Raw genomic sequence first — 26429 nt, 5'->3', positions numbered from 1 at the left:
AGATCAACCACAAGAAGGATGCTCCAACGAAAACGGAGCATCTCTTATCCAGCATCCATGCGAAAGCCAATCCCTACCTGCCTCAATTTGCCAATGAGTTCGAATATTAAATTAATAAAATATGACTCGGCCATATGTGGGATTGACTATCGATTTACTCTTCAGAGAGTCGGGAGGGAGTTCTCGATGCAGTTCTGTGATTCTGCAGCCCGGCATTTCAATTGAAATTCTGCAATCACTTTTTCGCTCTGCTGCCATCGCTCAATGTAGGAATCGCTCGGAGAAAGTGGTAGGGAAAGGCATGCCCACGCTCACATATCAAATGTACGAAAATATTTTTAATCCGTTTAAGTGCCCAAAGCCGAAGCTTCGGGCCCAAAGCCCTTCCTCCGGCATAGCCATTGGGTTTGGTTTGGGCCATTAAGAGAGCCAAGTGAATGCGGCGGAAATGAGCAACAATAGCAACAAGCAGCGGGGATTGGCATTGGCCGACGACTTGGGCACGGGGTGGAGGACTCCGAATTGGATTCGGGGTTGGAGATTGAAGGGCGAAAGTAGCTGATAGCTGGAGTGTGGACTTGGGAATTTACTGCCAGAGTGCTGGCTGATTGCAAAGGATACTCGGCGACAATAAGCCAGCGAGGACAAACGCACACACGCCAAATTGCTTGGCGGGATGGGATGGGATGGGATGGGATGGGATGGCATGGATTGGGATGGGCTGGGAATGCAGGGATAATAGACAAATAACAGTTTCCCTGCGGCATTTAGCTGGCTCCCACCTCCCCCATCCGCACTCCGGCCACTTTCTTTCCTTGCCACCCAACTCAGCCATTGACCCACTTCCTTTGTGTAATGAAGACAGCGCGCTTGCCATTTGCTAAGCCATACTTACGCTTGTTGACAATTGCTCCGCCGGACAATGCTGCTGCAGAGTGGGGGCCAAATATGCAAAGGACTGCGGAACTGGAGCCGGACACAGGGTGTAACCCGGGCCCTTTTATGGGGCAGCCGCCTAGATTAGCTTTTTATTGCCGGTATTAATTGCTATTAGTCGAAGTTAATAAACTTGATAAAGCAATTTGGCATTTGGCGTTTATCGCTTATCGTGCCCGGGGCTATGATTAGTGGCCGGCCATAAAAATAGCGCCAGCATTTGCATTAGCCCTAATCAGGCTGCCAGCACCCACCGTCCGCAATCGCAATCCCTCAACTTCGCTCTGTCGACGCCATGTGGCGCTGAAGTTGCGATATTAGTTAATTTGGCTTTGAGCCCTTGCCAGGAGCCCAATGAAATACGAGCTTGCATTGCGGTCCTTCGAGCAGCCAGCCCGTACACTGAGATAATGGGTGGTGTGCCCACTGTATCAAAGGACAATAAAATGGTGCAAAGGAGAACCATCAATCTGTCTGTCTATAGACAGAATAGGCCAAATTAATAGTATTTTAAATTACCGTTCGGAATTAAGTTGTATCTCAGCATGGGATAAGCAATTTGGCTAAGTGCAGGCTGGCGGTTTGGGGTTGTGCGGGAAATGTTGCATACAAATCAGAGGCAATGCCACCTGCCAAGAAGCGTGTCGCTCAGCAGGTGTCAAAAGGGAATGTTGGCGACGTCGACGCAGTTCCACTTGGACCCCCTCCCTGGCAACTTGCTGCTCAGCTCATTCACATGCGGTTAGTCAAAGCGGCGACGTGAGGCACTGCTGGCAAGCAAACCAAGAGGCGGAATGCCAAGGCGTAAGCTGAATCCTGGGCAGAGCACGGAGTCACCCGGAGCCACCCTGAGCCTCCCGGAGGCACCTGCCTTTCGAGAGGTGAGGCGAATAATGAGCTAGCATTTGCCAAGAGGCTGCTGCACAAAGGACGAGGTCCTTCAGCCGAAATTGGGACACTACCGCGGGCCTTTGAGCCCGATGGAGTTCAAGAACGGCCTCAAAGAAGCTTATTCGCGATTTCTCTTTGGCATTCGTGAAAAGGAAAGTTGGCTCAAGCAGTCCCTGCCAATTGCTTTAACCAGTATGGAGAGCTAAAGTGAAAGCACTATAATATATATGCAATTTATTTAAGGCTTGGTACCTTTGGTGCTATTACTGTTACCAACTTGGCAAGCCCATTCTGCCAGTTCAATGAACTGTAGCCACTGGTTGTCTGTAATAATCAACTAATTCCGCTATCTAGCAGACTTAAAAACTTTTACGAGCATCAGTAACAAGTTCCACGCCATCAGCTGCATTTCAGACTTTAAGCTCTGGGAAAAGCCACACTAAATGGCCGGAGGAAAATGAAGCCCGCAAATCGCGCTGCCAGTTGACATGGAAAACGTCTGGGTTGTGCGCCGAAAATATTGTTGTCAGAAAAGTTAATGATTTATAATGCTGATGTCGGACATTCGTCGCCATCGCCGGCACCGCCGGCTTGGGTTCGGTGCGGTTCGTATCCATGGAGCTCAGTGATGCAAGGAGGAGCCCTCAAGCCAGACCAGTGAAGCGAGCGACTTGTGCAAAAATTTTTCACACTTGCCAGCTGAAAAAGGACGAGCAGAAAGTTTCGAGCTGCAGAGGGATGTGCCTCCCCTCACCTTGGGGACCTCTTTAAAGATTTACGATGCCGCATATGCCTACAGGTCATAGCTTGGCCAATGGATGTGGATGAGGATGTGGATGAGGATGTGGCTGAGGATGTGGCTGAGGATGTGGTGTGTGCGCAACAAAAGCACGGCAGACGCTTCAAATTGTTGCATTTTGCCCTGCGAGCTGGCAAACTGGCACTGACAGGGCCGCAGACGCTGGAGGATCCTCCGCAGACGATGTCCTGGCGGCTGTCCTGGCGCAGCGGCGCTGTCACCGCAGACTTTGACATACATTTATTTTTATTATTTACGATGACTTAGTCCTGCCCCCACTCGCACTCGAACCGGCAGAACTGGTTCTCGGTCACGGCTGGGCCTATCTGGGCTCCTCATCTTTAATTCCTTAAATAGACCGGCAGGGTCGAGTGGGCATGGCTGCGAAGGATGCTGGGATTGCACGGAAAATAAAGTAGTTCGTGATTTGTTGCACTATTAACTAGTATTTTTCATAAAGAATTTGCTTAAATAATAATGGTTCGTCTTTCTAAAAAGATATTCCCCCTTATGGCATTCAGTGCATGAAAGGTATAGGCCAGAGATTATTTAAAAAGTGTCTCAGTATGGACAGGAATTTCAGTTCAGTTTGATTCTTATTTATCACAGTGCACGAGTGGAATCAGCTGCGTTTTTGTGCCGCCCCAGCCTGATAACCTTTTGTCTGTGTGCCACATTTATGTGGCAGAGGGTACGTGTATGCATTGGTGTCGTTTATCATGATTTACTTACCGCCACGCACTTCACATGTCAACACAATATTATCGCCCTCGAGCAATGGACCCACAGCTCCGGCAACATCGCGTCCGGAGGCATCGTACACGAGTATTTGATGGGGAGGAACTGTCGGAAGAGATGAGAGGGCGAGAAGGCGGAGAAAGCGGGTCAGTCGTCGCTAAAAGGATGCACTAGCAAAAGTTGGATTCAAGGGCTTCGACTAAAAGGACCTTAAGCGGTCCTTTCACCAGCTGCTAGTAGCTAATCCGGCTAAATTACTCGCTTTTCTGGTCGACTACAGTAACTTTAAATTAATGGGTTCAAATCAAAAGCCATATGCATATGAAAATTACATTGATTGGGTGTGTTTTTAGAGTGTATTTGAGGGCTGCCTTTAATGGCGCTGGGCTGCGGGTACTCACCAATAACCGTTAAGTTAATTCTATGATTACGCGTGGGCGAGTTCTGAAAGTCGACGCGGCAGCGATAAACCTGTTGAGGAGTCCAAAGGAAAACAAACAATAAGAAGGCGTCGTTTTCGGGCAAGGGAGCCACTTACGCCCTCGTCGTCCAGTTGGATGTTGTCCACCGATAACTTGGCCGGCTGCTGTCCAGTGACGAAGTACGCACGTGGCCCAAATGAGTTGGTGTCCGACCAGTAGAGGGCCTTCTCGAAGGGTCGTCCCCGGACGTCGAAGCTGGAAAAGCGGAAAAGCGAAAAAGCGGAGGGGAAATGTTAAAAGTTGCCTAAGTAGTTGCTCCTTCGTTATCTGCAGCTAACGGCCGCAGGGGAACGCAAAAAACGCGTGAATAATGTGAATAAATGTGAATAAATGCGAACAAGGGAAATAAGCCCAAAATATTGACGATAAGTTGTGTCAGCCAAAGGTCGTAAATTTTAATGCTATGTGAAAGTTTCCACGGCGTGCGACCTCGAAGGATGTCCTTATGTTTTAAGCACATCAAATGGATCGTCCTTGTGGGCAAAAAGACTTAATTCGATGCTGTCATGAGCTCGCCTGCTTTCGCCACTTTTTGTGTTCACTTGTATACAAAATATAGCCAAGTACTCTGTTTTCTTTGCAATTGTAGTTGCGCCTAACGTTTGACTTAGTAGCTTAGCACAAACTAAGTCGAATAAAAATCAGAATAATGCCATAAACTCGAATACACTCACATGAGCTCACCTATGGCGCTCCATGCAAATGCTAAGTAGCCATAAAATGAAAGTGGAATGGGAGCAGAGCTAGACTTGCCACTTAACACTTAAGCTGAGCTAAACTCTGGAAAACTGAAAACTTAGTAGGACACAGGGTGGGGGAAGGCTCTTTATAAAGTCTGCTTTAAGGCCTCCAGAGAGGCCACTAAACAAGGCCAGCTTGGGCCGTTTTTCCCTGCAAACCATAAATATTGAATGGAAAATTGCAGAACCAACACGCTCGAATGCGGCCTGCGCCTGGGTTTTCACGCGTCTACAAAATGACCCTTTTCCTGTCTCCTTTGACCCGCGGAGCCAGGGGTCGACAAAACGACCCGAGCATAAATTTGCACGCAACTAATTTCTTCCGTTTAGCATTATTTTCTTATTTTCGCAGCCCGGCGAAGCAACCAGCAACGTTTGCAATTTCGCGCATTAAAAAGCCTGACGTGCTATCTTTGGCGCTTTTATTGTATTTGTTAATGTCCGTCGAAGGACTTCGGATGCCACGCCCCCTACCACCGCCTGCCCTTCCTGCCGCCCCAGCGACACCCCATAAATGACTTGACGTTGGCCAAGCTCTGCCACAATTCTCCTTATGGCACTCAAAGAAATATATACGTTTAAATATGTCCGGGAAAGCGTGTTTGTTCAGTAAGTCGAGTCCATACTGTCTCTCCATTACATGGCTTATAATCGGTAATAATATAGAGGCAATATTGAAAGTATATTAATAAGTAATTTTTGTCTGCAATTAAACATAATTTATTTCTGATTACTGCAGTAAGAAGAAAATGCAAATTTTGCGTACTGGTAAATCAGTTCTGTGGGAAATCATGTTTGGCAAACATATTGCTCTGAAATGGCAATACATTTGCATTTGGACTGACCTCAAATCGACTAGTTAAACAGTTAGAAGTGCGTCTGCTTGGGATTTCAATTTGTTGACTAATCAGCAATCGTTTAACAAAATGCGAGTTTGGTCATTAATTAAAACCGACGCCAGTGGCACAGTTGAGCTAGGTAAATTATTAACAACATTCGATTGTTTGGATCCTTTTCTTCGAGTGCTCCTTTCTAGTGACCCGCACACCAGCGCACATCGTCTTTGCGCAGTCATCGCCAGTTGTGTCCTTTTGTTGCTTCCGCTGTCGTCGTGCAGTCTGTGCTATCTCTGCTCCACCTCCTCCTCCTGCTCCTCCTGCTCCTCCTCCTGCTCCGCACAGTTGCGGTTAGCGGAGCGGTTTGTCATTGTGCCGGCTGGCAGGATTCTTCGCGGCCTCCCGGCGGCCGTATTGTTTGCGCCTTTAAGTGGTTTTTTATCATTTTGCCGCTGACACAATTTATATCCGGTGCTCATATTTCTTCTGCTTATCACTGGGGCCGCGCTGCTCCTCCGTCACCTTCTCATGTGTTTGGCCATTCCTCCGATTGTGCTCCGAGTGCAGTAAGCCATGCGGCGAATAAATTACGGATCCTAAGCCTTGCCCAAAGCCAGAGCACGTTCCCTAATTAGCCTAATTAAATATATGCGCGAAAATGTAAACATAACGGACTGCAAAGTGCGGAAACTCCTTGCGAAAATTTCTTCAAAGAACCGCGCTCCAGGTTCGCTTTTCCTCGCTTTTCCCTGCTTTCCCGCTTTTCCCGCTTTTAATTTTGCGCATTTGCAAACAATAGAGAAACGCCGAATAGTCAACAAAGGCGGAGGAGCCATAGCGATAAGGAAAGGTGGAAAGGCATGGTACGGAGTGGAATGAAATGGAGTTTCCTTGCCCGTCACCCAAATATGGCCAGAATACGCCGGTCTTAGCCCGGCTTGCCCTCTGTTGACGTTGTGTTTTCTCGTTGTTGGCCTTAGGAAACAATAATGCCGAGTTTGCACAATGAGCACAGCAGCAGGGGGCGCCAAAAAGAAAGGGACACGGAAAACACAGAAAAATAAACGCCAAATGCTCGGGCAGTAAAAATTGTAAAGCAGAAAAACAGGGAAAGCAAACGAGTGGCAAGGAGCAAAATAAAATGGGCCAGCCAAGAAGAGAAGACAACATTGTGGCAGTTGCAGAAATGTTGACTGTCGTCGAGGAACAGGGCAAGGAGGGGGGCTCGGGGAGAAAGTGGACCAATAAGGCCAGAAGATTGAGAAAGCTGCGGAGAAAGTTCGGGGAAAAGTGGGAGAGCGTAGGAGACAAGTGGACGCAACCACGCGACTTCCGTTGGAAGAGCTTGCTCTGCACTCAAAAACATTTTCCAATGAAGAAGGTAATTAGATCTATGTAAGCTTTAAATAATATGCGCAGTTTTTTTTTATCAAAGGCTATGAAGTTGGTCTACAATTTTAGAACTTCCAACAACAGCATATTTCGAATTTCCGAAACGTAAATAGCTATATATTAAGTCTTAATGAATGCAATGCATTATCATATCGCTTTTTGATTGACGCCCTACACACTTTTTTCGCAGTGCACTTGGCCCATTCACATTGGCTTTCCTCCCCTCCCCTCGCCCTCGCCCACCGTTCGCTTTTCTTTGTCGATGGTCTGCTTTTTTCCAACAATTAGTTGAGTTTTATTTATTTTGCGTTAATTGGTAGCACTTTATCTTGGGCTGAATGAATGAGCTGCGTTCTTTAAACAAATCCCGAGACGAGGCGGACCTTGAACTGGACGTTGCATGGTTTGGTAATTACGTTTTGGCTTTTTCGGTGGCTTGGCATCAACTTTGACCGCCTTCCCTTCGTCCTTCCCCTCGTCCTTGCGAATTTAGTATTCGCAGCCGAGCACCCCGCCCCGAAATCCAATATCAGAGCAAGCTTCTCATATTGCCATTTAATGCTTCTCCTTTTTGTTCGCTCCTCAGTTTGTAACGCTTACAAAATCCTATTCAAAAAGATTGCAAAAGGGCTGAAAGGGGCGGGCTGGGAAGCTCGAAAAAAAAAATACATAATAAAAAAAGGACCGAAAACTTTTGCACTCACAATATCCATTGAATAATTTTATGACAATATGTGTCAGAGCGTGTCGGTGTGTGCGTGAGTGTGAGTGTGTGAGTGTGTGCGTGTGTGTGCTCACGTGTGTGCCGGTATTTTCTGACAGTTTAAACAGATGCTGCTGTCGTGGGAACCTTTTCATCCGAGATTCCTTTCCCGACCGAGAATTACTCATGGCATTCGATGGGTTCTGCTTAAATATGTCGAAGGCGTCAGAGGACTTTTAATTGATTGGTCAACTTTTTTGTATTTATCTAATTTAAAATATTTATTGCTCTCTTAATATTTGAAGCATAGACTAATAGAATTTTAAATATTATGAATTAAACTTTGTTACTTATAGAGAACAAATAAATGTTTCAAGCATGGGTGGAATTGTGGAATTTCTCGAGCATAATAAGCAAAGCACACAAAGTGTATAAAAAGCAAAACCAATTAAATTACAGTCACGGATTTCTTAGTAGCTTCGCGATGGACTGTTATTTACACATATATTTGTGTATTTAATTTATTGCAACTTCGCCCTCAACGGGCAGCTTGGTTCCCCTCACACAAGGCACCTTACAGGGTACTTAGCTGTGCCTTTCAACCATGCAGCGTTCGGAAAAGGCAATAAACTATGAGGGCATGAGGTTCAGCCAACGTGCGAACCACTTTGGCCGCTGTATCCACATCCACCTGTATGGACAAAATTAGACAGGTGGGAATAGGCGCCGCACATTGTCTGGCGGCCCGTATCAAATTATGCATAAAGAACCCTATCGCAGGGGCGGGGGACGGGGGTTTTTGGGACGCAGCGCCAAAAAGTGTGCTCCGTAACTCGACAAAAGTGGCAACAAATTTAAAATTGGTTTCCACACACAGACGCACACAGCGGCAAACAAAAGAAACGCAGCGCCGAGAGAAATATGAAACAATAATAGCACCAAAAAGGGGCTGTTTACACGCCCCCATATACACACACAGATACACACAAAAGTATGCAAATGGTTTTACTGCTCCTTTGTTTTTGTGTTTGTTTTTGTTTTGTTTTTCCCACTTTTTTGCAGGCGAGTCGTCCTTTGTGTGCGTGTGGGTGGGGGGGTGGTGGGGTATTGGTATTATTATGGAGCCATGCTGTGTAATATCTGTAAATTTCTTTTGTTATTGCCAACAACGGTTTTCCCCCAGCCCCCTCCAATTTTCCCGATCCCCTCGCTTTTCCAGCGAACGGTGTTGACATTTGTTGGCATCTTTCCACACATTGTTGCCGCTGGTGTTGGCGTTTTTTTCGTTTTCGCTCCATCTTCTTCTTAACTTTTACTATATAATTTGTAGCATATGAATATATGAAGGACCACAGGAATAAAAAGTCGGGGGGCTGCAGAAACAAAAAGGGCAGACCTCGCCGTTGCCATTTCGCTCGGTAGCCAAGTTCAAATTTATGCAGTGTCGCCCAATAAATTCCGCAATAAATTCAAAATAAAACTTTTATCCTCGGCTCGCCTATTTGGTTCTCGGCACTTTGTGTCGCAAGTTAGGGTTTCCGTTCAGACTTCCAGTTGAGAGTCCGAGACCAGATTTTAATATTTTGATTGGGATTAAAAATTAGCTCGGAAAGGGACCACACATTTTGTTGGTATCTTGTAAGGAGAAGATCTGTCAGGAATGGCAAATGAGTAGTAATTATTTGTTTCATATAAACAAAAAATTGTGGGAATTCATTTAGTAAATTGAAAGAGAGTTACACTATTCCTGGAACACGATTTCCATTACACTCGTGGTATACTATATTATTTTGGATCATCGACTTTAATTACTAGGCAATTCAGGCCAAAGCGGATTTGGCAACAATTCAATTGAATTCAGATATTTACTCGCCGGTCCATTAAATCGAATATAAATACTTAATTGTGGGAACTTAAACAAGAACAGATTGCTCAAATATACAACGATGTTAAGTTCACAGAATTTTCCAATTACTGTGAATTCCTTCCGTCCAATTACTGAAATCGAAGTCATTAAAAGTTAATCACAAAATGGAGCGAAGTTTGGTAATCGGCCTCCCGCCTTGGAATGCGCAATCAGGGGAAGGATTGGACCACCATTTCCGACTGTGACCAAGTGGCGACCCAGCAAAGAAAATCCCCACGCTGGCATTTCTCTGTCGGCGCTGGAAACCGGAGCTTAGTGTTGGCCAAATCGATTTGCATGCGCCACTTGCATTTCCGCTGCCACACACGCACACCAGTACACCCACACCCACACACACACGCTCACCCACACGACCGCATATACATTTGAAACTTAATTACAGTTTTAAATATCCCATCTAACCTGAAATTCGCGCAAAGTGCGACTCCAGAGCCGCCTGCCGCTCGTAAAATGGCCCGAAAATGCACTCGACTTAATTGCCTTTGGACCACGACTCCTCCGTCCTGCTTTGCACACTCGACAAAATTATTTAGCGTGCTTTATTAATATATTAATATTTCGTTCCAACAAAATAGTTACATCTATTTTTTTACGATCGCAAGAGTAATGTTTCCTATGCTTTTTTGGTTTTGGTTTGGTTATTTCTATAATTTTACTCTTCCGCGATATGAACTTTTCAATAATGACTTTCTCACAAGGACTTATTGAGTCCCACCATGATTGCCACCATTTATTAAATAGCAGTTCCAATCCTAAATTGTATATCTAAACAGCTTCCAGTCTAAACTATATTTGAACTATTTTACAACCAAGCTAACCGCACAAAACGATTTAAATTCACGTGTAGATGTATTCTACTTCGGCTGTGATTCTGCCATCTTCAGCTTCTCTTCACTTGCGCTGCTGGCTGCCGTTGGCCTTTATTGCCAGCCATTTTGAATACCATTTTGTGGCTTATTACTTCTGCGGGACCGCTCCTCAAGCAGCCAGATACGCCGCCCAATCCACACGAGCCGGTCTTTGGTAGTAAATGCACTTTCGATTGGCCCCTCCGTCCGGATTTTCCCGCCGACTGTATTTATGGGCGGCTGGCGGCGATTATGGCAGTTAGCGTGGCACTCAGATTATCCTCTTTTGACAGCCAGTCCTCCGCCGAGTGGCGCCGGCTGCGGGTGGAGCAGATGCGGACGCGGACCCATCCAGTCCGCGGCGAATTTAATTATTCATGCCACGGAACCTACGGATACCCGCGCCCAGCAGCCGGGCGCCCAGGTGAGCTTTAAAAATCAATTAACCTTGATTGTGGCCCCTTAAAGTCGCCGTAGGTGGAATGCTTGCTCCAGGCACGGGGCATATTTGTTCCGCGCACTTGGACTTGCCTAATATATTGATAACAGAAGCAGAAAAAAAATATCCAGCGGAACTCAAGTTTATTTCACCAAGAATATGAAGAGATTATAACCAGGTCATAACAAGGTCGTCTTAATTCACGAATTACTATTCATTACTACTCGTTATTGATTTAAATTTCCGGTAATGACCTGAATAAATGAATACACTTGTATTTCCACCTGAGCCGCTCATCAAGTGCCAGGCAGTAATTTCATTTAATTTAATTTTATATATTTTCGTTGCTTCATTTCGCTTGATCCCAGCGGGAGTCCCCATCGCAAGGCACTCGGCGGATGCATCATTCCTGCTTGTCTTTTGTATCGCTCCAGCCATGCCCATTTCGATCTGCCTTTTGTTTGTTATGGGGCTTTGCGGGGGCGGTGGGCGTGGGCATGGAAGTGGATGGGAGGCGGATGCCAATGCCATTGACGGCCTGCAATATTGAACGTGACAGTTGGCCTGTCGACCCACAGAGCTTCCCGTTCCCGTTCGCCGCTCGTTACAGGTGGCTGTCATGGCAAATGTTAATTTTAATAATGGAAGGGCAAGCAGCCGCCCCCTGACCTGTGTCCCCATATTGCCCACGATTCATAACAAATAAATGTATAAAAATCTTATGAAAATCGCATTTCAAGGGTCAAAGTCGGCAAAAACAAATCCCGGCCAGCTATCCGGGCCATAAAAATGAACCCGAAACCCGAAATAGCCTAACCCTAAAAAACTGTCTGCTTGTCGGCCAGTCAAACAACAAAGCAAAAGTTAACATTATAATTTTTAATATTTTTGCTTTTAGCCTCCTGGGCAGGACATCGTTTTGTTCGGGGCTCAGCTTTTGCTTTGTATCCGGGTGTAAAGCTGTCAAACGCAGAGACCTGCTAGACAGCACTTTCCACAGGGTATTTGGTGTGTGGGAGTGGGCGTGGATGTGGGTGTTTAGGTGAGGCTGCCAGCTGTGACGTGCCTTTGGAAATGTTGCAAAGCCTGGTCCACAAAGAGGATGCTCTGCTCGACACTTGGGGAAACATCAGGATCAGCTGGGTAATGCAATTTACGGGCTTGGAAACTATCAGATGAAGGGAATATTTTCCATTTTCCATATTGGATTCAGTTCATCATTAAAAATTGAGTGATAACTTGAGTCCGAGCTCATTTTTTACCGAGCTACTGAAGGATATCAGTCCGTCATATGTGGAGTACTGCCATTTTTGTTTAAATAGTACTGTGCTGACTGACATGCAACATGTCGCCTTAGATCTAGGAATTTCGCTCGGTGTACTATCGGGAAAACCCTTGGGGGACCCGTTCGGTGCCCTATTTACCCCGGCCCCATTTTGCCGCCCTTCACATGCTGCTTTCAATTTCGGCGCCTTTTAGGTTTTAGCCTTTGGTTTTGATTCTTTCCTAAGCCCCATTCAGCTGCCGCTCCGTGTCCTTCGATTTCACGCAGAGCTGGCAATTTTGCGCCGCAGCCAAGTCCTTTCTGGAGTTTTTGCCTTGGAATGCTGTCCTTCGGCTGCGCAGATGCTTTTGTTGTTCCTGCTTTCGCCAGTGTTATTTATTTCCTTCAATTTCATTTATATTTCTTGTTTTCCTTTCTCTATGTGCACCGGCTTGTCCTGCAAGGGAAATCGACTTCGAATCACTTTCGGATATTTTTGGTTATAAAGTCGGAAATTTTGCGACATTATTGTTTTCCACATTTTTCTAGTTTTCCGTTCTTGTTTTGCTGTTTGTTTCCCCGGGTCCAAGCACTCACCTCCTTCGCTCATATTTTCCTCTTTGTCTGCTCTGAAATTTATTGCTTCCAATTGAGTGCACGAAGTGGCAGGAACAACAGCGACCAGGATCAGGGAGCTGGGCAACACGGTTCGTGAACAGTTCGCGCTCGCCCTAAGATACGCGTGCGTTTGTATTCGTATCCCCATCCGCATCCGAATCCATGTATCCATGTATCCATGTATCCATGTATCCATGTATCCATATCCATGTCGACGTTGGTGTCCTTGTCCCTAGTGCCGAAAAGCCCCGTCCACCCGCCGGCAGCATATTGAAAAGGAAGCACATGTAAGCAAAATTGACAAGGCTAAAGGATATCGATGTCTGCTTATAATGTGCAACATATTAAACCTAAGCACACGTTCGCCAGCGAGCTCTATAAATAACAGCAGCAGGAGTTCGAGTACGTCGCCGCGGGACGTGGGTGTGGATGGGCGTGGAGCTCCTTCCGCCCTGGCCCACAATCAAAGTTGCCACCAAAAACAGTTTTCACTTTGGACACCATTATTTTGCTGCCCCGCTTTTCACCTAGGATGTCCTTTGCCTCGGGTCCTGCGGCTAATATATGAGCCAAAGTCGCCCAGGTTGGCCTGCCTGCCATACCGTTGCTTTGTTTTGCTTTGACCCACTCCTGCAGCCATGTCCTGGCCCGAATTCCCGCACTAGGCTCGTGCGGCAGCACACTCGAAAAAAATATCTTCTAACTCAAAGGGGTAAAAAGAAAAGCTTCAATATTATTTAAGTTTGGCATAAGCAATCTGCGATTGTTTCGCGTGCGGCCTATTCAAGTTGATATTCCCGTTTAGTTGATATATCACTTATCGTCCAATCCTCCGCCCAGTGTAATATCCAGCCGAGCAGACTTCAGTTGTGTTGATATTGATGATGTTATTAAAATAATAAATTATTTGAAAATTATGAACTGCTGCCATTTCTCATGAAGCTGTCGGGTCGCGTAAGTGGAGGGAGTTGCCTTTGGTGGACCTGATAAATCAAAGGTAATCGGAATACGGACTCAGTTGGCCATCCCGAAAAGGGCGGAACTCCTGTCAACCGCATAGACAGAAATCCACTTCCACATCCACATCCACCTACTTGGAATCTCAAAGAGACTATAAAATTAGCAAGTGGCTGCTAACCTGAATTCAAATTCGACTGCCTCGGATGGGGGCTCCTGCTTACCTGTAAAGTGGCTTTCCGGCGCTCTCACGGAACCAGAGCACCATGTACACCCGGTCGTCCTTCGCCTCCGGCTCGATGTCGCACGGCAAGGATGCGGTTCGTCCCAGAACGGCCTCCACGGCCACTGTGGAAACTGAAAGGGGAGGGAAACACAATTATGAGTGCACTGCGGTAAAATAATCATATGTGGTCTGGAAAGGCACGTACGAAAGCCATCAAATAGAAGATACTTTAATTACTCGTATTATAGAAGGCTTTGAGAAATAATACGGGTCATATGGATGTTGTCATTTAAAAATGCACAAACTAACGATATTAATTTTTGTTTTTAAATACAAAACTATTTATTTTAGAATATTTATAGTGCAGCTTAGATTTCGAGGCAAAAACCTACGTGTAACAATTATATTGGACTGCTTATCAACTATTAATTTAAGACCTTATCATAATTATACCACATATTTAATCTTTACTCTATTTTCTTTATGACATTGAGCAGGCAACTTATATCACAGCGGCTATTTTAGTCCGAATGATTTTAGTCCGAATGACTGCAAGTTTGGCTTGTAATCCTTAACTCATTTTCCCTGGGTGTATCATTACCGTTTCCACCCAATGCAATTGAATGAAACGACAGGTGGGGTGGCTCCTTTGAAATGTCATGACAAAACTATTGCCAAAGTCATTAACACAATATGAAAATGTTCTTTTTGCCGTGGGCCCGGGCTGAGTTTCTGGGGTGTTGCCACAATTACTGCGACTCGACTCCTTCGTCGATTTCATAGCAAATGTCAACAAAACGCTGCCTTTTAAGTGTCACGTCGAGACTGCCGTCCCCAACGCGGAGCACGCAAGGCGGCAGCCGCACGACAACCTCAAGGCAGCCAACCCACCACCCACCACCCACCACACACCACCCAGGAGCCGCCCAGATCCTTTCAACCACACAGCTCCTTTCGACCGCAATAGCCGCTGACGTTCATCGTTGTACTCGCATAATCACAACCAAGTACGTGAGTGGGAATATTAATGCCAAATTGGAGCTAACGACAACGATGACGTCGACAATGGTGATGACGATGGCCGGTCTGCGATTTCAACCGACTTCAACGGCCTCATCTTTTGCATTTAAACTGCCAATTGATGCCGCTGGCAATAGATAAATGCTAAGGGCATCGTCGTCGCTTGAGGCTGGCGAGGATTGGAGTTCCCAATCCAATCTGGTCCGCCGATTTCCCCACTCCGGCCAATCAATCCGGCGGAATGACAATGGATTAAAGGCAGCCGGCTGATATCAAGTTAAAGCCCCTAATTGTCCTTTGGCGTGAGCAGGATCGCAGGGTGGCGGGTGGAAGTGGGCGGGTGTCGGATGTTTAGTTAGTTCCGACTCCACAAGTCGTAAATTAATACGAGAAACTGGTACTGTAAATGCATGGCCATTAATCAGCGGGCTGAATAAAACATTAATAGCCATCGAGGAGTAGCCAATAAGTTCCATAAATTGATTAGGAAAGGATTGGGCTGTGACGTACAGTAAACTAAAGTGACAGTAGGCAAACATATCCAGTATAAATCGTGCCTGGTGCCACCAAATTTCCCGTGTGTGCCCAATAAAATGGCCAAGAAATTTGAATATCCTTTGAATTCCCCACGCAAATCAGGCGAACATTTGCCAGAGATATTTTCCAGCGCTTGACGACCGACACACTCATCGAATCGATTTCTTAGCGCAAAATTGAAAATCCAATTGCTCACCTGTCCAGCTGTCAGAATCCAGAAACTCGAGCACATCCATCATGGACCTATTTTGCAGCCCCGTGCTCATTAATACCCAAAAGGGAGCCCCACAATCGTGTTACGCGTAATTTAATTTCGGCAGCCGCCAAACGAGCGAAAGGAATAAAAATGTGGCGCCGGAGGAGCGCAGGGTAGCCAGTGCTCCAAGTGCAGACGATGCCAAAAATTGTTGACATTTATTTAATATGCGCACGTTTTATAGAAAAGCAATTCCCAGTCGGATAATTTATGGCACACTACAGAAATTTGCACATGAAAACGCCGACCCAGCGCCACCCACCGAAAAACACTCGCCCACGCAGGAAAACCGAATGACAAACGGACAAGCAGACAGACACGCACACAGACATACACGTGTACATCGTGTATGAGTGCATGAGTGTTGGTGGGCAGCTACAGCTGTATTGGTGAGTGGGCCATGCATGGTAGCAATTTTCGTGCGTTTGTAATTCCCATGTAAGATGTCAAATGCTCGACGAGCAGACTCAGTTGGGTGAGGTCCGTACACTGAGCGAAAGCTACGTAGTTGATTGACAGCATTGGGAACCAGCATTTAAGTGAACCAACGGCATTTCCCGATTTGGAGGTGGTGCCAATCAGCAAGTGTTGCTGATGCGCTTTCCCTCGCAGCACAGCATTTCTCCCAGTGTACCGGTCCTGCTCTGTCACTGCCTCAGAGTCCCAAAGGCGCGCGGGCTGTTGCAGCAAATTGACATAATTTGTGATATGCGCCCCATCGCCGCCTCCTTCTGCTCCTCTGCCTGCTCCTGCTGCTCCTCCTTTGCAGCGCCATCATCCCGCCGCTCGTCAGCGTCAGCGGCGCGCAAGCGTAAGTGTGCAATGAGTGATTTGCCTGGGGCGCCCACTGGGGACTCGCGGATGCGATGGCTGGGGCGCTCCAATCCCGGCCCATCCGCAGACCACGAATCAGGCAGCCAAAACCAACTGCCAACCAACTGGGTTTTGGACAAAGTGGCGCGTGCTGCGGCTTAGGTGGCAAGCTGCTTCTGAGGTCACCGGATTGGGCTGCCACAAGCGGCAACAGTTAAGTTCAGTTCAGTTCAGCTCGGTTCGGATAGACAAATGCCACTCCATCCAGTCGCGTGTGTGCCGCCGGGTTAATATGTGCCTGAGTTCGTGCGGGCGGAGAAATAGGTCAATTTGGGATTATTAGTGCAAATCAAAGGCGAAGCTATTTTTAGCAAATTGATTTCAGGGACTGCGAACAACTTAATCCTTTCGTGTTCTTCAAGACGGGTAGCTGCTGTCTTTAGTTTGGCTTGGCTTGTCCAATGGAATTATTTTGATTTTGTATGTCACTGTGGTTACCTCATTATGGTGAATTTCAAATAAAAATACCATAGAATTAATAGTTTAAAGGAACTTTGTATTAGGTATTTTGTTTCTAAGCCCAAAAGCCAACCAACAGTAACTTCAAAGATTTCATAGTTATACATACATTTATAAGATACAATGAAGAGCAAATATCTGCAATGCTGCAAAATATTGTGTAATAGGCTGGCATTGATAGGTATTGATTAGGAACCCTAAGGAACTTTTACAATACCTAGAATAGATAGTTTAAGCTGTACCGTATCTGCAATATCGAGTGATTTTCCAGCGTGAACCTTCACCTACATTAACGACATTTTGCCCCAAGCAGAGGAGAAACACCAAAGCACAGCAAACATCTTAACAAGCGAATGGGAATTTCCTGGTGATTTCCGCTGGATCCTATATGGTTCGGTAACGTTTTCCTGCGCCACAGCCACCCAGTGTCATTTCACTTTTTATGCTGGCGAGAGTAGAAAACAAACACAAATTTTATTTTGCTGCACGCCGCCTCTCCCCGTCGACCCTTTTCCACGATTTCCCGCACTTTTTTGTTATGAAAATTGCCAACAGCTAGGCAACACATACTTAGCACGCACCAAGGCAAACACTGAGATACAGATGCAGGGAGTGGATAGATGGCACATACTGACTGCGGCACGTCGTTCGGCGCACTTGGGTTATGCACATAGTATTTATATTTATATAGAAAAGTCGCCGTTGCCAACACGTCCCGCTCGCCCTATATAAACGAAAGAAGCTGTGAAACTTATGCAAATTGCATTTCAGTGTCTGCGCAAAAGCTCGGCACAAAACCCAAGGAGCCCAAGCGGCGCAAGCGGCGCAAGGAGGCAGCGGTATCAGCGCCTAAGAGTATGCAATGCTAACGCGCCTTGCTCCAAAAAGTTGTAGAAAATGCGCATAATGAAATCCTTCGGTGCACTGCAAGAAATAAGATGCCAAAGGGGATTGCAGCAAACGAAAGTTCGAAAATGGGCAAATCCTTAAAAATCGGATTAACAGCAGGCAATGATGATTCAATGTTGTATCATGCATGTGGGTGTGTGGGTGTGCCTTAACGCCTATATTGCAATTTTAAATCATAGCTAAGCTACTTTGCTTTCAGTGTAAGACCACGGCAGCTTCTTAGCTTTACTTGACTTGGGCTGCTTGCCTTTTTCCACGTTCCACTTTCGCGGCAACGCTTTTGCTGCGCTTTGGCTTATTCATCTTTCTCTTCTTATTTGCGCTGGCGGTCTGCTTGTGTGTGTGCGAGTGTGTGTGTGCGTGTGTTGTTGTTTAAGAGAGCGCCAAAGTTTTTCTTCTCGTTTCACGCTACAACCGCAGGGATGCCAGCGACAACGAGTCCTGAGCATGGTAATTTCTGCAGGTCCTGGATGGCCGCTTGTGTGAGTGTGATTGTGTACACGAGTGTGTGTGTGTGTGTGTGTGTGAGCACTTAACCGTAGACACTTGTAAAAATAGCGTGCGACTGTGAGGCAGCCACTGATGTCGACCCTGGCCGAAAGCTGCAGCTGGAGCGAGTTGGAGCCAAAGCAGGTCACGTGTGGCATAAACGTGCCATTGCGTCAGTCGCTGCTGTTGCATTGTTATTGTTGTCTTGGGTGCAGGAAAATTCTTTAAATAAATACGCATGCACATACGAACGAGCGTGTGTGAGCGTCTTTCAAGGCGTGCACGGCAACAAATTAGATCTTATTTAACTCGAGCAATCAAAGAATGAAATTGATGCCTTTGAGTTTTCCAAGCAATGTGATTTAAGCTAACGAGCTGTTCATAAGACTGAAGGTATTACCAAAAACGCAGTAAGTCCTGCATTTTGCATTTTACAAGTCTGAAAGACTTTCTGCGCGTGTGTGTGTAATTGAGATGAAAGTTAATGGCCAGCGTAGCATACTTTCGAGCGCCAAAATCGCAAGCTAGCAAAACGGCAGACAATGCCAACGCACATCGGTGTGTCTGTGTGTCTGCGTGCCTCACATGAGCACCTGCGTGTGTGTGCGGCAAGTGAATGCCACTAAAAACAACAGCCCAGTGGCATTGTTGCCGCCGCTGCCGTAGTGCCTAAGTGGCACAAGGTAAAGTCGCATTGCTGCAGCCTCATCCTCACTTTTCCCACTCAGTTTTCATTCTCAGCCTCGGGTTCTCACGTTCTCAGGTGCCACGCCCTCGTTTTGTTTGTGGCGCCACTGTGTGCCACTGTGCGTGTGTGCAGCTGTTTCTGTGTCTTTGCACTATTTGCACTAATTTAGTTGAAAAACAAACAAAGTCTTTTGTTCAATTTTCGCCTTTCAGATTCGCAAGCAATGGGGGGGAAGGGGAGTTTGGTTACCACACTAAGGAAAAAATGTCTGAAGGCCCTTCATATTTCTCCTCTAAATAATAAAGACTCATTTAATTAGTACCAAGCCCAAAAAGTGATGAATTTAAATACATTCCTACAGTCTGCTAGCTATCTTTTCCAGTGCACAATCCTAAGATTCTCAGCCAAGGACTGCATTTTTGATGCAGCTGGTTGAGAAGTGTTAGCCCATTTTCCGACTACACCTCGCACTTTCCTCGCGTAATTAGCAAAGTAATTTTTCTGCGCTTAAATTTTGCATAGCCTGCAATTAGAGCCGCTTCATTCGCTCTGATCCTTCAGAGGAAGCGCGCAATTAGCATGTCAATTGACGGGCCGAGTCAACAAACACAAATTCAATTCCGACATGATAAATAAAATGCCAGGGCCAAGAGCAATCGTGACAGTCATGATAGCAGTCACAAAAGTGGCACAATGGCAAATACTTTTGCTTCTTTGTTGGCCCCGTAAAACAACGAAAGAAACAACAAGCTGACAGGCTGCCACACCGCTGCCAGTTTACTTGTACATTATTATTGACCTTCGGCCTTGTCGCAGATGAGTGGGTGTTCGCTTATTGATTTCCCACTCATGGCATGGCCCGCCAATCGATATTTGAATATGTGTGTGGCCTGGGTGCTTAAAGGCAAAGGAACTCGTCGCTTTAAGCGCAGGAATCTGCAGGAACCTGGTCAAAGGGCAGGTGCCAGAGTGCCAAAGTGCCAGAGTGCCGAGGCATGTGAATCAACTGGCAGGATTCCAGATCCTGACCGCACAAACAAGGACCTCCAGTTCGCAGCCTTGTGTAGTTTGATGCCCGGGATGGCAGGGATTACATCAATTACAGAGCCGGCTTTTCTTCAAACCGACCTGACCGTAAAAGTAAGAATAACGAGTTGGGCAACAGGACCTTGCCGGCGCCTTACGGCCCCCACAACCATTTTCGTTTTTTTCGTTCCACAAAAGTCGTCGTCGTTCCACTCGTTTGCACTGTGTACATTTGACCCGAAGTGCATTGGTCATCACGTGTGGCCATGTGTCTGCATTTGAGTGCACTTTGGTCAGCAATTATTTTACGTTGAGGTCGCATTAGAGGTGTGCGCCCTCGCTGCCAACAAAGTTGCCTTGGCCAGGACGAAAGCCTGGGCGAGGGTCGACTGATTCGAATGGCACAAATGGCTGTCCATTGACGAGCAGATATTTCAAATTATTTGGAAAATATTATGAACAGCCGTGGTGCTAACTGGTCTCAAGGAATGGTTTCCATCACTCAAATAGGAAGGGTTTGTGCCAACTTACAAAGTTTTTCCCTTGTAATGTAGTTAAACAACTATTTGTAATTCCTTAATCCACCCCTTTAACGCCCGTGGCTGGAAAAGCGACTCTTCGGACTCCAGAACTAGTCGAGGCATAAAGTACAAGCGAGCTCGCCCAGATCTGCCATCCCACCTAATGGTGGTCTCGTACACGAGGGATCGAATAGCAAGGAGTCAGGATAGTGAGCATGTGCGGATGTGCGGAATGGGATGGGAATAGGCGGTCGGACAAGGTAGTTGGCAGCCCGGCGGAGTAGTTGGCCGCTGGCAACGGCAATGGCACTGGCACTGGTCGTGCGCCAGGACCTGGTCCTGGAACTGGGAAGCCATGGCACTCTGGCAATCTGGCACTCCGGCACTGGCTGGCAGCACATTGGAGTGCTGTTCGACGCCAGCATTTTGCAGCTGCATTGTCATGTCAACCGATAAATTCACACATACGTGCCCGCATACCAGCAAACAATTGGCACCTTTGGCCATCCTTTTTTCGCCTGGCCCACGTCGCAATTGGAGCAGCTGCTCGGTGCTCCAAGACCCAAAAATCGAGAGTCGGAGCAAAGTGTGTGCACTGAACTGTTAGTTATGTTTGCTGGCAGGCTCACGGGTCGCATACGTAACGTTTCCGCTGCTTGACTACTGAGCGGAATGTCTATCAACTCACTGCGGTCTCCTTTTTTCTGGCCAAGAGCGCTTTGTGCGCGTGAATTCGCGCCAGCGATGATAATGGCGGCAATTGACAGTCCTGGCCAAGCTGTGCACCGCATAATTTAGTGGCTTCATAAAAAGCGACGCGAAAAACAAATGTAGCGCAAAAAGAGCATGCGGGATACTCCAAAAAACTCAACTTACTGTTTGCAGAAAAACAATTTCATGGCAGGGAGTTTTTCTACATGCTCTAAGGACTTTTCCACTCTAGATTTTACCAGAATATACATAATATGTATACCTTCAGTATTTATAATGTCGATTCCAAAACCGTTTTATTTCTAAATTCAACTTTTTGAACACACTGAGGGTAATGCTTCATTAGAGGATCGTTCTATATCGCAATATGCTCCTATTAAATTCGAATTGTAATTAGCTGTGTTTCACTGCTGTTTTGTTTTAATTATGCACCTAATGCATTATCAGTTAGAAATTTATGACTTGACTACTGAGTTCAACAATTAAAAATTCACTACATTTTGTGGCTTGCCTGCAGTTGCAACCAAAAGATTCAAAGAACACTCTTTTAACTTAATTTGCTATCAGCGTTCGAAATAATGAGTGGCATATTGGGGTTGCAAGAAAAAAATTTTGAACTGCCGGAAGCAGAAATGCGTTCGTGCGAGGTTTCACTGTACATATGAAAAGTCTGGCGTCCGGTAGAAAAATATCTCTGATTCGGTGCACTAATTGAAGCCAAGCGAATGGGCATTAAACTGGCATTATTCCATTTATGGAGGGATTTCAGCTGTTGTTAATCAGTTTTAATTACGCCGCCCCCTTTTGTGTGTGCGTGTGCGGTTGTGGGCGTGTCATAGATTACAATGTGTGCAATTTACACAGCCGCATGCACTGCGGCCATATAAAAAGCCGCAGCATACTTATGCCAGAGCTCGAAAGTTTTTGCCAGCATGCCTATGGCAAACATTTTGGCAAAGATTTCGCCGGCTCTGCGATTTGCCGACAGTTAGACAGCAAAAGTTTACCGCCTCCTTGGAGTCCTGCTCCCTGGGCATGTGTGTGTGTGTGCTTGTGTGTATGTGGGGGTGTGTGCTGCAGTGGAATTTGCAATTATTGCCGCTTAGCACACAAATTCCTTGCATGCCTGCGTGCCCACATTGGAAGTAGCAAGTTGGCGAAATTATTGTCAAGAGTTGCCGCCCACGCCGTGAATGACAAAAATGAATTTTAATAAAGTTGAGCAAATATTTGCATATTTGCCGGGACGCCAAAAACCTTCATTGACTAACTTTCGCCAGACAATAAGCCAATTGGATTTCTCTGTTCGCGCTTCGATTTGCATGCGATGCGGGTGACGCTAATTAGCTTTCGGCTTGCAGGCCGAAGAACTGAGGTAAATATTATATCTAAAATGCTCAAATATTTGCGGGGTGCCCAGGTGCCCAGGTGCCGGCTCATCCGGAATCCCTCTTAAAGCCGGCGCTTGGAAAATCAATTTCCCGCCAACGGACACGTAGTCGGGCGTAATAACTTTAAACTGTTTCAAAACTCGGCGCGAAAAATTTCATTACCTTCCCTTTCGGCGAAGGTCGAATGGTCCTGGAATGGCCAACCTTTTTGCCTGTTGTTTCCGCCGCGCTCCATGTAAATATTTGAGAAGACACAGCAGAAACAACAAGAGCGGCGCCTGCGATGTCCTTGCCTGGGCGAGGCACTTAAAACCTAATTAAATTTGCATTACAATTTTTTCAATTTTTGTTCCGCCCGCCCGCTCGATGTTTTTGTTGCCTTTAATTTTGTTTTCGAAAACAGCCACGAGCCATAACTCAGGCACCGCGGAGACAAAGTCTGCGAAACTGGGCTGGCTGGTTGACAAACAGGATATTCCGGACCAGGACCCTCCCGGCTGGTCAGGGAAAGACCTTCAAAGCCGGGCCAGATTTTTGAATTAAAATATTTTATAATTTACGCTTTGATCCATCCACTGCCGACGCGGAGGAAGTGGAAGTGCTCAAGGTGTACAATAAAGGATAAATATGTTATGACCGTCATTATTATCCCTTTTGCCTGGTGAAATGGTCGAGGAGGACATTAATACATTATTGCAAATTAATCACCTAATTTGCTTTAAAATAGGAAGCCCGAAAAGAAATTTTGAAATATTTATTTATGCAATCATAGAAAACACACTTGCACCTTTAAATTCCCACCATGCCAAGTTTTGGGTATCTCCACAATTAAAACAAATAATCAGGACTTCTGTGGAATGAAACTTTTCAGACTGCTTAACGACCCTCTCGAGGTTAGTTTATACCTATGACAAGTGGCAGTTGAATGTTCGAGGTGTCGAACGACTGAGGGCCAGGAAAAATGAGAATTTTAGTCCACAATTGGTGGCATCTCTTTGAAAAATGTCGTTACCACTGGAAATCTGAAGCTGAATGGGCCGGGGAATACATTTTTTCCGGATGCTGCAGAAATATCAAGCAATAAGTGCAAAGAAATGGTAAAAAAAAGTCGAAGAGCAGACAGCAGAAATATGTCTGTGCACAGACGGCATGGTTGCATTTTTCACTCGCAGTTGCAAAGAAACATTTAAACTCGACTTTTCTGTTTCGTCTAGCTTTTGTTGATTTTCCACGTGTACTTTCTGTTTCCTTTCAGCTTTTCGCCCCCACCAAAGGCTTTATTCACAGCCAGCGAGTGTATTCAACGTGTCATGTACAACTGCAGATGTTCTGGCCAAGCCGAGTATTTATGAAGGATCTCTCACCGCCTGGTTGGACTTGAATACCACACTAAGTCGGGTATTGAGCCTGCAAAGCGGGCTCGTAAACACGTAGAATATTGGCCATTAAGTGGTGTCAGCGGGAGTGATGGGCCGTAGATCAGGCCCTTTCTGCGGCCACCCAGCAAATCATTTAAAGGACATTAAAATTTATTTGGGACCTCGTTAAAGTGCCCGCGCTACAAGTACACACAATGGGCAATAAAACTGCGTGCGTCACTACGAAAAGGTTGAAACAGTGGATTATGTAAATGTCTTAAAGCGTGGCAGATACAATCTCTGGCCATATCGATGCACAGGCTGGCTGTCGGTGAGATCCTGAGTCGGACAACTGCAATAAAGCAAAAACTTAAAGATTTATTTCTCCCCGAAGTTGCTGCGGCAGCTGCAGCCGCAGCTGCACACCCACAGCCAGATACGTAGCCAAAGATACAGATACAGCGCAGTCCATATGTTGCGTGCAAGTCGCAGAGCGTCGGCATGGGTTGGGCTCCTCAACTATCTGCTCCTCTGCTCCTCTGCTCCTCTGCTCCTCTGCTCCGCTGTCCTTCTGTCTGCCACCGCCGGCTACTAAAGACGTTGCCAACAGGAAGTTTGCAAACCAAAAACGGAAGCACCAAGATTTATTATAAAAATGCTCATAGCTCAGGCAGGCAAGCGGCAGCATATTACGTTAAAAGTGCCCAACACACACACAGACTCGAAAAGTTGCACGTGCACACATCCACACATAATAGCAACACTAAGAAAATATATGTGTAACACTGGACTAGCTTAATTTCATTTAATTCAGTTCAGCTTGCGGAACTATTTACCTATTATGCATTTATCTAAGATTGCACCAACGATTCGCACCAATATTTTCTGTTGTATATATTTAAATGCCATTAAATGCCAGTTTCAAATTAAAATTTTGCGACCTTTTTTAGTATTCTATTAAGTGAGGCACAACTCTGAATAGTTTACTGCTGCTTATTTTTTACATTTCCCCTAGTAAGAAAAGCTGGTTCCTCGTGCCATTCAATAATTTAACGACTTTTTTCTCAGTGCCTGCATACGCCCTGTAAGTATTTAGTGGACTGGCCAGAAGTTGGCAGCAAATTGTGCGGTCGAACACTAAGGCGAGCAGCTCTTAATTGCACATTATTTAGGATCGCCGTGCAGTCAGGAGGCAGGACTAGGGATTCAACCCAAGTCGTCGGCTAGTCCGCTGCTTAGTAGTTTATCATTCGCCGTACTTAAATTACTCCACCCCGGCAAACAGGCACCGCCCACATGTGAGCAGGAGGAAAAACTTTGTGCTCAATTCTCGATGGGTGCTGCTTGGGTTTTTCCCCTGCTTTTCCTATTTCCCGGAAGTAGCAGCCTGCAAAAGTTTTCGCCCCTTGACGCAGAGCGGAAATCTGTATATTAAATGACTAATTATAGACATTTTATTACCTTGAGCAAGATAAATGGCCAACATGTGCGGGCCAAGTGAACTGGTGAACTGGTGAACTCGACTGGAGTTCAGTTCGGAGCTGGGCTCTTTACAAAAGCGGGTAAAGTATCCTTTGAAGCCAAAAATGATTGCCTTTGGAAGATGTTTATAAACTACTTGTGGTTTATATAAATTGCTTGCACTTAACAATTTGCGGAATACTTTAATGGTTGTTAAAAATTACAGTAAATCAGTCATACGTGTACATTGGAATTACATTTAAATATCTACTGCGACATCTTTTGTAAGTGGCAGTATCAGTAGCAGCTTGTCATTTGGCAGTTGCCAGAACATTTTCAATTAAAATACAGCCTAACCTTGAGGAAAAGCGGAGGAGCAGAAGACGGTGGCATGAAATGAAAACGGGAAAATCCGCAAAATTAAAATGACAAAAGCGAGGCGTTTACTTTAAAATGCATTCACACAGTGGCGTTGCCGGCAATTTCCACGTTACGATTCGTTTCATTTCAGTTAGTGTGCCACAGCTGCCGTTGTGTGTTCAGCGTGCCCCCTTTTCTATTTTAATTTTTCCGCCGCTTTTCCACCCCTCATTTCCCCAGACAGCCCAACTCGGCTACAAGAACATTTTTTGCAAATGCAGCAAATGAACTTTTTCCTTGTTGCTGTCGCTGGCGCCGCCGTTGCATTTAGTGGCATCATGAGATGCTATTGCAATTTCCCTGCTTGTCGCACATACTAATTCGCACACAGTCCGGATAGACAGTCGCCTTCTGCCACATATAACATGTATTAAGCACACTCGGGTGCGTCTGGTAAGGGAATAATAATAATAATAAGTTCAAGTGAGTCCTTTAAGGTCCTTTAAGGCTCTGATCACGGGTAACATAGTCGGCATTTCTTTAATAATATTTCCTCCATGCAGACTCCCATAAT

General features: G+C 45.9%; 1 protein-coding gene across 1 annotated transcript in view; it reads right to left on the bottom strand.

Annotated features, from left to right (window-relative positions):
* Positions 1-26429, bottom strand: part of LOC6552572 (hemicentin-1) — a 59520-nt gene that overhangs the window by 10797 nt on the left and 22294 nt on the right. The window contains exons 2-5 of the mRNA XM_026976161.1: positions 13795-13927; positions 3903-4041; positions 3766-3835; positions 3359-3469 (exon numbers count right to left, since the gene is read on the bottom strand). Of these exons, the coding sequence (XP_026831962.1) occupies positions 3359-3469; positions 3766-3835; positions 3903-4041; positions 13795-13927 (453 nt within the window). The remainder of the gene's footprint in view (positions 1-3358; positions 3470-3765; positions 3836-3902; positions 4042-13794; positions 13928-26429) is intronic.

The sequence above is a fragment of the Drosophila erecta genome, unplaced genomic scaffold (assembly GCF_003286155.1).
Source record: "Drosophila erecta strain 14021-0224.00,06,07 unplaced genomic scaffold, DereRS2 tig00000000-arrow-pilon, whole genome shotgun sequence".
In the NCBI taxonomy this organism is placed as follows: domain Eukaryota; kingdom Metazoa; phylum Arthropoda; class Insecta; order Diptera; family Drosophilidae; genus Drosophila; species Drosophila erecta.
This window is presented reverse-complemented; position numbering and strand designations above follow the sequence as displayed.